General features: G+C 42.1%; 1 protein-coding gene across 2 annotated transcripts in view; it reads left to right on the forward strand.

Annotated features, from left to right (window-relative positions):
* NHLRC3 (NHL repeat containing 3) overlaps positions 1-9243 on the forward strand; it is a 26580-nt gene extending 17337 nt beyond the window's left edge. The window contains exons 7-8 of one of the 2 annotated variants that reach the window (XM_025206631.1): positions 2726-2998; positions 9111-9243. In XM_025206631.1, the coding sequence (XP_025062416.1) occupies positions 2726-2954 (229 nt within the window). In that variant the 3' untranslated portion in view covers positions 2955-2998; positions 9111-9243. Of the gene's footprint in view, positions 1-2725; positions 6934-9110 lie in introns of those variants that run through there. The other variant, XM_006025778.2, reaches the window with a different exon arrangement.
* The last annotated feature ends 234 nt before the right edge of the window (positions 9244-9477 follow it).

The raw sequence follows: 9477 nt of genomic DNA on the forward strand, positions 1-9477 counted from the left end.
CCAGGACCACCATCAGAGTCATTCCTGGCTTGTGTCCTCTCAGCCTTGGCAGATAGGAAGCAAAAATAGGTTTATGCAGTCCTGAGCGTGCACCCTTCCCATGTTGCCAAGCTTGACAGCAATGGTGGGTTCTTTGCAACCTCCTCAAGATATTTGCAGTGCATAATTACTGGGCTTGTGCTCATGTAGAATGGGAACAAGTGGGCAGGGTTTTCATCCTTAGTGGTACTTTCAGGCTCAGTAGGGTGGTAGAGGGACTCATATAGTTCAGGCTGCAGGATGAGCCCTTTGTTTTTAATATAAGTTGTTGGGCTTTGTAACACTGGAGAGCATTGTTAAGAGCTGTACGTTGCAGTCCTGATCGTATGTTGAAGGACAATAGGCATAGGCCCAAACCTTCTTTGTGTCATTTGCTGTAACAAGGAGCAACAGCATGTAGAGCAGGTCTATACGCCTACTCTGCAATATTGTAAGATTGAAAATAGTAGAATGGCTTCCATTTCTCTTGAGGTCAGTAGCTGAGTTACAAGAAACTGAAGCCTGAATGACAAATGACTGTGACCAAAACCACAGGTTTTCACATTCAGATCAGGGTGGTGGGTGTGTCTGTGGTGCCTCTGTGCTACCATGAAGCACTCTTACTTGCTCACTCCCACTGTACATGCACCAAGTCCTGGAAAGGAAGCAATAAAATGACACTGAGTGCAAGCCCAATACTTCTCTTGCATGCGGTCTCTTTGGTCTGCTTCTTAGTACACACTAGGTGCGTCCACACAGGCAAGGACATGCACTTTCAACAGCTCAATAGAAGGTGCAAATTTGAGCCATGGCTTTTTGCCTCAGTGCACGTGCCTGGACATGCGCTTTGGTGTGGGGCATTAGTGCCACTTGGGGCAAAATAACCCTGCCTGGCTTCTCCTGGATCTGCAGCCAGGGGGAGCTAGAGCCTGGGGCCAGCACCTGTGCTGTCCCCAGCAGTATAAAAAGCTGCCCTGGCAAGTAGCTCAGGGCTACTTGCTCTCAGGAGCTTCTGGGGTCCAGCTAATTGGTACCTGGGGATACTAACCCTTGTGCCAGCTGGACTGCTGAAGCAGCCCTGAGAGTTGCCTGCACCCTCTACCCACCGCAGCAGACTGGCAGTGGGGGCTGCTGCTTGGCTGTGACCTGCTGCATACCTGCCAGACCTGAATGAGGACTGCAGAGCCAGTAGAGGCATCTGCCCCTCTGGGCCAGCTGCCAGTGGGCTGTGGCTGCAGAGTTGGCCTTTGTGCAACACTACTGCCATGTGCCCCCCTGTCTGACCATCTGGACAGCTATTGCCTGGAAGATGTTCCCAGTGTGGTGGCCTGCTTTGAACAGTCAAAGCATGTCTTCTTGGCCCCCATTGGCCAGAAGGTCAGCCACCTCCAGCTGGGTTCAGGGTGCCAGCTCTGAGCAGGCTTCTCTGCCTGGGTCCTGCCACTGGCCCCCCTACCAGGAATTCTGGTGTTCCCTGTTTGAAAACTGAAAAATCCCTGTTAAAAAAAATCCCAAAGTCACTCTGTAAAATACCTCAAAATCCATGTTCCTCCACAAGTAAAACAAAAAACCACTATATAGAGAAAGAGAGAATGAGTGAGAGAGACAGAGACAGCGATCAGTTGGGCAATGTTTTACTGATATATCTACAGTGTTAAAGCATACCAGTGTCTCTATCATCGTCATAAAATGAATTCTAAATACCTATATGTTTTACTGCTCCCAACAGGAGCTACAGCCCTCTCAACAAGGTCTACTGCCCCCCCACAGGGACTACACCCCCCAAGTCCCCCAGGCGGGGTAGGGATCAGGGGTCTCGGGGGACAGGTGGGGTATGGGGCTGGGCAGATAAGGGATTGGGGGGCTCAGGGCAGCAGGCAAAGGGGTGGGGCTGCGCTGGGCAGGGATAAGGGGGGCTCAGGGGCTTGGGGGGATGGGACCAAGCAGGGCAGTGTTTGGAAGGGTTGCCAGGGCAGGCAGGGGATGGGGCTGGGCGGGGCAGGAATCGGGGTGGGGGAGCAGGGGAGGCCAGCCGGGGTCCCTCCCATGGTCCCTTCCCCGCTCCTCCAGCCCCCTGGAGTACTTACCCCTGGTACTTACCAACACTGGTACTTACCAACACTGGAGCCCAGGTCCAGGTCCAGCTCCCTGCTGCCGGTAGTGCTGAAGCATGCTCCCAGGCAGCATGCTTCAGCACTAGGGCGAGAGCCAACCATAGAGATGCTCTGGCAGCCAGAGGATCTCTGTGGAGGACCCAGCCTCCGGTTGCCTCAGGGCACAGTCCCTGCCCTGCATTTTTTGTCTGCAGGTTTTTTTGACCCCTGGATATCCAGGGGTCTAATTTGGCCCCATGCTGCAAATTTGCAGCGCGGGGAACATTTGACTCATTCCTGCCATGCCTCTTGCAGTGTCTCAAAGGAGTTTGAGACACTGCAAGAGGCACGTGCAGGCTCGTTTGGACGCACCCGCTCTTTGTTCCTGTGGCATGGCTGCATTGCTTTTTGTCTAGTATCTGGTGCTTGCACAACAAAAGTGAGCAAGGAATACTTTGTGGCAGTGCTCCCAGTTGTAGCACAGAGGCTGTGTGGATTTCTCGAATGCTGTTTCCTTGCATGGGTTTAAAACTGATTTTTCAAAGCATATAAACAAAGTTACCGTGAGGTGTTGTAAGGAGACTGTAAACCCGGTTTCTCTTTGTCTTTTATAGGTTAACTCCCAATGAGAAGTATCTGATTGTAGCTCAGCTGAATATTAACCGAGTATCCATCCTGGCAGCACCCCCAGTAGGATCCATTGGAGACTGTATTGTAGTAAACATAATCCAGATGGCTGATGAAGTCAAACCACACCTTGTGGATGTAAATGTGAAGACTGGAGCAATTTATGTAGCAGCAATTGGATCACAACAAGTACATAAATATGTACCTTTAAATTAATGGATTTCTTCGGTTCATTCAGCACAAGCCACTTTCGGCAATAAGTGAGTTTTTCTTAAATTCATTGCAGACTGTTCTACCTTCCACAAGCACAGGATGTTTCACTCCGAGGACCCATAAAACAGATGGCTCTGGTTTGTGACCTGTCTTCTTTCTTTTATACGGTCTTTTTTTAATCTCAGGGATTTTTCTTGTTTGTTCTTTGTGTGCGTTTCATTTCTATTAGCTACTGGGATTTGAAGAATGTATTTCATGAGCATATTTGCTTCATTTTATTACTTTCTAACCATTATTTTAAACTTCAGCGTAGTTCCCCCTCCCTCCCACCCTTTCTTCTTTGGTTAAATTATGACACATCCTGTCTAGAGCAGGGGTTTGCTATATGTGGCCTGTGGCTGAATCCAGTCTGCAGCAGCGGGAAGCTTCCACAACTTTTCAGTACCAGGTGGCTTTGCTCACATTGCAGTAGGGCACCAGGGAAAAGCAGCAGTGACAGAAGTTCATTTGGAGCACTGGCCCATTTCAGACCCAAGCCAGATTGATCCAGCCTGTGGCTCTGAAAGGTTGCTGGCCACTGACCTGAACTGCCTGGAGGTGCATCTATGCTTAGTCCCATTCCAAAGGTCCTAACTGGCAGAAAGGTACCAGACCCCAGTTTAGGATTCCTTGAATGCTGATTTAGTACAATACTAAACAGGCAGATGCAGCATGGGAGTGACACCTTTGACACTCAAGGCTGATATTGACATTTTAGCATCTTTGGCATCTTCCCTAAGTAGTTAACAATGCTGCTGTTGTAGTCAAATTTTTCAGTCCCAGCTAAAATAATCTGTTCCATAATTACTTAAGTGAAATGATTATGATGCACTTTAAACTGAATTAAGTGTCTGTGCAGCAACATGGCACCACTTTTAACTAAATAAATTAAATTAGAAACTGATCTAATCAGTTCAGGTTTTCTGTGCAGGTAAGGCCTAACAGGTAAACTTCAGGATGTTCAACAACTTGAGTTTCCTGAGATACATATCCAGGATTTTCTAGGAGACTTTTACTCAGCATTAGATACTTTAGGCTTATAATGATTTTTTGTTATTCTCATATTGTTGAAATTCAGATGCGTCTGAGTTTTTACCTATTCTGGACTCTGGATCTTTCTTTTTAGTGAACTGTCTGTCTTTTTATTCTGTCTTCAGATTTTCATTGATGATTTTCTCAATGTTCAGTCATTTTTCTACTTTTTTTGGAGGAACTTCTGTTAACATATCAGTAGGTAGTTGCTCATAATATAGAGCTTGTAGTTTTCTATAGCTTTTTCCAGACTCTTTGGTCTTTTCAGTTCTTTCTCTGAATACAATTTGGGTTTGAATTGGATAAACAATTATCTGCTTCTCCAGCTACAGACTTGTACTACGATCTTTCTTCCATGCCCAGTCCACAATGATTGGCTTTTTATTTGATGCTGTACAGTCTTGTGATTCACCCTCTTTTTTAACAGAGACGATGCAAAGAGAGCTCAGGTTCTTTTGATGTATTGCAACTTAGGCAAGAATGACTTGCCCAGGTGAATAATTGGGTCCATCTTTGAGAAACTGGACACATCCTCTGTCTTCATGCCTCATCTATTTCAAGAGATCGAGAGGCAAGATAAGTCATTCTATTTCCTCCCATAAAGGAACATAGAAAGTAAACTTATTCTACTAAACATCCTGTGTAATGTATGTACTCATAGTCAATTGTAATACTGATTATTTCAATATCAAATCTACTAAAATGGAATAAGTTGCATTCACTTTAATCTGGAAGACCTTTCCTTCCTGATGGTCCCAATCTTTATGGAAAATACAACTGCTGTAGTTTGTAATAGATCAGTGAAGCATCAAATCTCCTTTCCCCTGTCTAGTTATTTCTTTAGGAATGTCTGGTCCCAAAGAAACAAAGCAGGATTTTCAGTCATGCTGAAAAAGACATTGTTCTGGCAGGTGCTTTACAAGTGATACAAAAATTGAAATTCTGTTTGCGCTTTTGAGATGTTCAAGTTCTCAAACAGAAGGTGCTGTTCAAGGGTATTGTCTGTTTACTAGGTGGTTAGCATTAGTTTTTGTGCTAATTAGCATGTTGCCTCGTCACCCTCCTAAAAGTGGTTAAAGTGATAGGGACCACACTGATTTCTTAAAGTGATAGGGAGACAGAAGACCACTGATAGGGCACATCCCCACATGCAGGGATGTTCGTTTGCCACAGCAAAAATAGCAGTGGCACAAATTTTTGCTGCTGCCTTTTGTCACTGCGCATGCCCCTGCACATGGGGTTTGACATGGGGCAAAATGCCCCGCTTCAGGGAAACTGCTGTTTCCTCACTCTTCCCAGCTCCCAGCTTGCTGGAGGAGCCAGGGGATACCTAAAGCAGTGTAGATGCTGTGGCTAGCAGCCAGAGTGTCTCCCTGGAGAACTGAGCCTCCGTGTCTAGTGGCGCATGCTTCTGGACTGAGAGCCACATCACTTTTTTTTGTGGGGGTGGGGGAGGGTTGCAGTGGTTTTTTTCTGATACCACGAGTTCCTGGTATCAAATTTTGTCACCATGCTGCAAATTTGCAGTGCCACAAACAGTTGCACATGTACTGCATGCAGTTTGCAGTGCCACAGACCACATGCATGCACTCATGTGGGCATGCCCTTAGTGATTTTTTTTTTCTTGGTTTGTTTCTTTCCTTCCTATTCCCCCTCCCATGGAAGCAGTGCATCAGTCATTGCAGAAGGACATCACACAACAACTACACATACCTTGTGCACAGGTGGCAGCTTAAATAAACTGTTACATGAATGTGATAAACTTTGAACATTTGTTCATCTAGTAAATGACTGCTCAATATGTTCCTTTTCTGGAGGAACAGCAGAACTTTCTGTGGCATCTCTTGACTAGTCAGCAAAACTTCTTAGCTTAAAGTTGCTTCTGTTTCCCAGAATAAGACATGTAATTAAAAGGATTTGAGATTTATCCCTCAGAGTCATTATTCTTTATTGATCATTTTTGACCAAATGCATATAAAATGAATTGCACTTCTGCTTTGGAGGCAGATGTCCAGATTTCAGCAAGATTAATTGTTGATTCAGGTAATCTAGAGGTCTCTTTCTTTATCTGACGGTGCTGTCCAGAAAAAGTGAGTCAGTGGTTACTTTAAAAACCACACCAAACCATTCATTAAGCCATCACGTCTCATGGCTAAATCTTTATCTGTCCTTACCCTGACCTTTCCTTATTGTTTGTTCACCCTGAAACTACATTATAAGCTCTTTGGAAAAGGGACAACGTGTGTGTGTTTCGAGGTGGGTGTTGGGTGGGGAGTAGGTGAAAGACTCTAATGCACTTTTGGGTGCTGTATAAGTTATTAACAGGGTTCAAGTAATATTGTTGTTATGTGATGCTTCATTTGGTCTTTCCTTATACACATATAGACCACATAAAGCATCATGTAGCAACTTCATTTTTAATCAAAATGAAGGATAAATCCAGTTTGGTAGAATGTGCTGCTATTCTAGTCGTAGGCCTCTCATGCAGCGACGGTTAGTAGTGCCAAAAATGTGTTTGTTTATAGGCATCTGTCCACGTTAGAAATGATTAGGATGATACAAACTCCTTTTTGCCTCTGCAGTTGTGACCTAGCAGAAGAGGTTACTGATCCATCCATTAGCTTGCCACACCATCCTAATTTCAATTCACATAATTTTGAAGGTGATTTCTTAAAGTGTTGCAAATATTTAGCATAACTTGTTAAAATGTGAATCCATGATTTACTATGTGGAACCTTGTGGCTTAATTTGGAAGCTCAGCTTCTTTCTGTACCTTGATAATGACAGGGTCTGTAATGGGGAAAACTTGAACTTCAGGTCTTAAATCATGTTTTGTAGCAAAAAAAATGTTTTTAAGTAACTTTTGCCTAATTGAGTCAATGAATTAAAATTATTTACATGGGATCTAGAATTCTGTGTCCTTTTTCATTTCATGCCTCATTACTCTTGTGGTCTCTCTATATTGCTACAAATTTCTGCATTAGAAAGGAATACATAAATCTTTTATACTTTGCCAGATATTTTTCTTTGAGTAATGCAAGTTAATTAATTCTTAGTAAACCTTCATATGAAAACTGTGTAAATCATTTTCAACTATACTAATTCTTTTTACATCATTAAACTACTGCTTATGTTTTCAAATGCAAAGTTAACAAGAGACTTATAAAGCAATATCTATTTAGTTTTAAAAAAATCAAGAAATGATTTGCTTATGGTGAACCAGTATCAATATATATGGAAAGTTGCTATTTAATCTAGCAGGAGAAAAGATAAATAAATTAAAACAACAGGAGATCGAAGCTACAAATTGGTAACAAAGCACAATTTATTAACATTTAAGAGTGATTAGATCACTGAAACAAATTACAAGGAACAGGCAAATTCTCCATTTTATTTATATTTTTTAGATCTTCAAATTGAAGCCAGATTACTTTCAGGAGTATGTGCAAGGTATTGGGCTCCATACAGGAGTAAACTGATTAAATTTAGTCCTGTATTGCCTGTGATGTAATGTTGCTGGTTAAGTGCAAAGTACAGGAGGTCAGGCAGCATAATATGAGGACTTAAAATCCTTAAAATCTATCGGTGTGTCAGAGAGATGGTTTTAATACATCTATTGTTGCTTTAAAAACAAGAATAACTTGTTTGTGCCTTTAACAGAGTATTATTAACATTGTTGTTGCTGCTGCTGTTGATGTTATTATTAACAACAGTTGTGTGAAGCTGGTTCTAGCTCTGTAAGTGTTGGCGGGGTGTTCTGGGTAAGTACAATTTCTTTCTTGTCTGCTACCCAATAGCAGTGCCAGGGCATTTTGGTAGAGTATTTACAGCCTTCTGGTATGGCATGAGTCAAGGACCTTGCTCTGTGCTCATGTTGAAGGTCTGCCAGTTGACCCATCTGTAGATAGGTTTTAAGGCTGGGAAGCCAAAAGTGGGCAGACATACTAGCCAGACCTACTAGCCATTGGCTATAAAAGCTGATGTGCCTTAACTATGCTAACACAATGTGCTGTGCAACTCAGGCAAACTTCTGATTTTTTTTGACCAATTATAACAAAAATGAAGGTCACAGTGGACTGCTTTGTATGTACCAGACAAATAGCAAAATGGAATTGAGGCATTTCTGCTTCTAGTGTCTTCCTGGATATCTTAGGAAAACACAACCATAGTTGTCATAGGCTTTATTTGTTTAGTTTCTAGCTAGGGTTTATTGAAAGCCAGTAGAAGAGCAAGTACAAAAGCTATATAACATAGTAGAAAATTCTAAACATTTTCATGAAAAATTTTCAGCATTCATGGAAAGAACAGGCAAACTCATGCAAGTATTTGCTTACCCTATGGAAAACCCAGTGTGCATTCATAAGCTAAACAATGCAGAGAAGCCCTGGCAGGCTCCCTGTGGGAAGACAACTTCTGAGTGATTGCATGCATGTTGTGAGACTACCCTCTTTATGTGCACACTCACTGATAACTTATAAACACTCAAACTAGAAAACATTTTAGATGCTTTGAACCATGTTACTACCTAGGTACCTACAAAGCACTGTGAAATCCATGTTTCTATGGCAAGCAAATTAACTGTTTTTAACTTTGTTTTAGCATTCCAACATAGCATTGACTAGTACTGTATAACGGCCTATCCTGTTGGCTTAGTTTATTTTGTAGCATTTGTCTATCTGGCTCTGACATGATGGAAACAAATTTATACAAAATACCTGTGTTTATTAGTAAAGAAGCATGTGTATTTGAGCTGTTTAAAGTTCTATGGTCTCAGCTTTTAATGGTTACTTACAAACTTTTTTTGCTTGATGTGATTCACTTCTCCCTGAGGTTTGCTTTGAATTGCTAGTTAAAATATAATTCAGGTGAAGTGGTCCAACTGTCTGGCTTCCTCCTGTGAGCACAGTGCATTCTAGAATTTCTCAAAACACACCCGAAATTTATTTAGAGCAGTGGGAACCTTAACAAACTTGGGCTAGCTTTCCTGACCTGAGGTTGAAGGTCAAAAAGGATTATTTGAGGGAAAATGCAATATATATCAATTCCAGAAGTTACATTATTTACAAATATTCATAAACATTGTTTCAGAAAGAAGATATCATCCTAATTTCTTGTGTCCAATTTGCCTCTGGATATTTTCACAGCTAAGATGCGAATGGTTTTGCAAGCTTTCCTTGCGGTAAGACGTGTGATGGCATCCAGGAAAAAGCCTTTTGATCACTTGGCTAACTACTCACCCAAGATCATTTATTAAAGTTGGCTTAAAAATAAAAAGACATTGAGCTATTGCCTGTATGATAATTTGTCATAACTATGGTCCATATTAGGTATTATAAGTGCTTAGTACTGTAGAACAACAAAGTGGTTAGAAATTCTGTGTCTTTTTTAAAGTGATTCCATTCTCTTATTTGATTTCTTACTGAGTATTCATAAATGGAAGTTTTAATGTTGACGA

Source organism: Alligator sinensis, unplaced genomic scaffold (genome assembly GCF_000455745.1).
Source record: "Alligator sinensis unplaced genomic scaffold, ASM45574v1 scaffold1031_1, whole genome shotgun sequence".
Lineage (NCBI taxonomy): Eukaryota > Metazoa > Chordata > Crocodylia > Alligatoridae > Alligator > Alligator sinensis.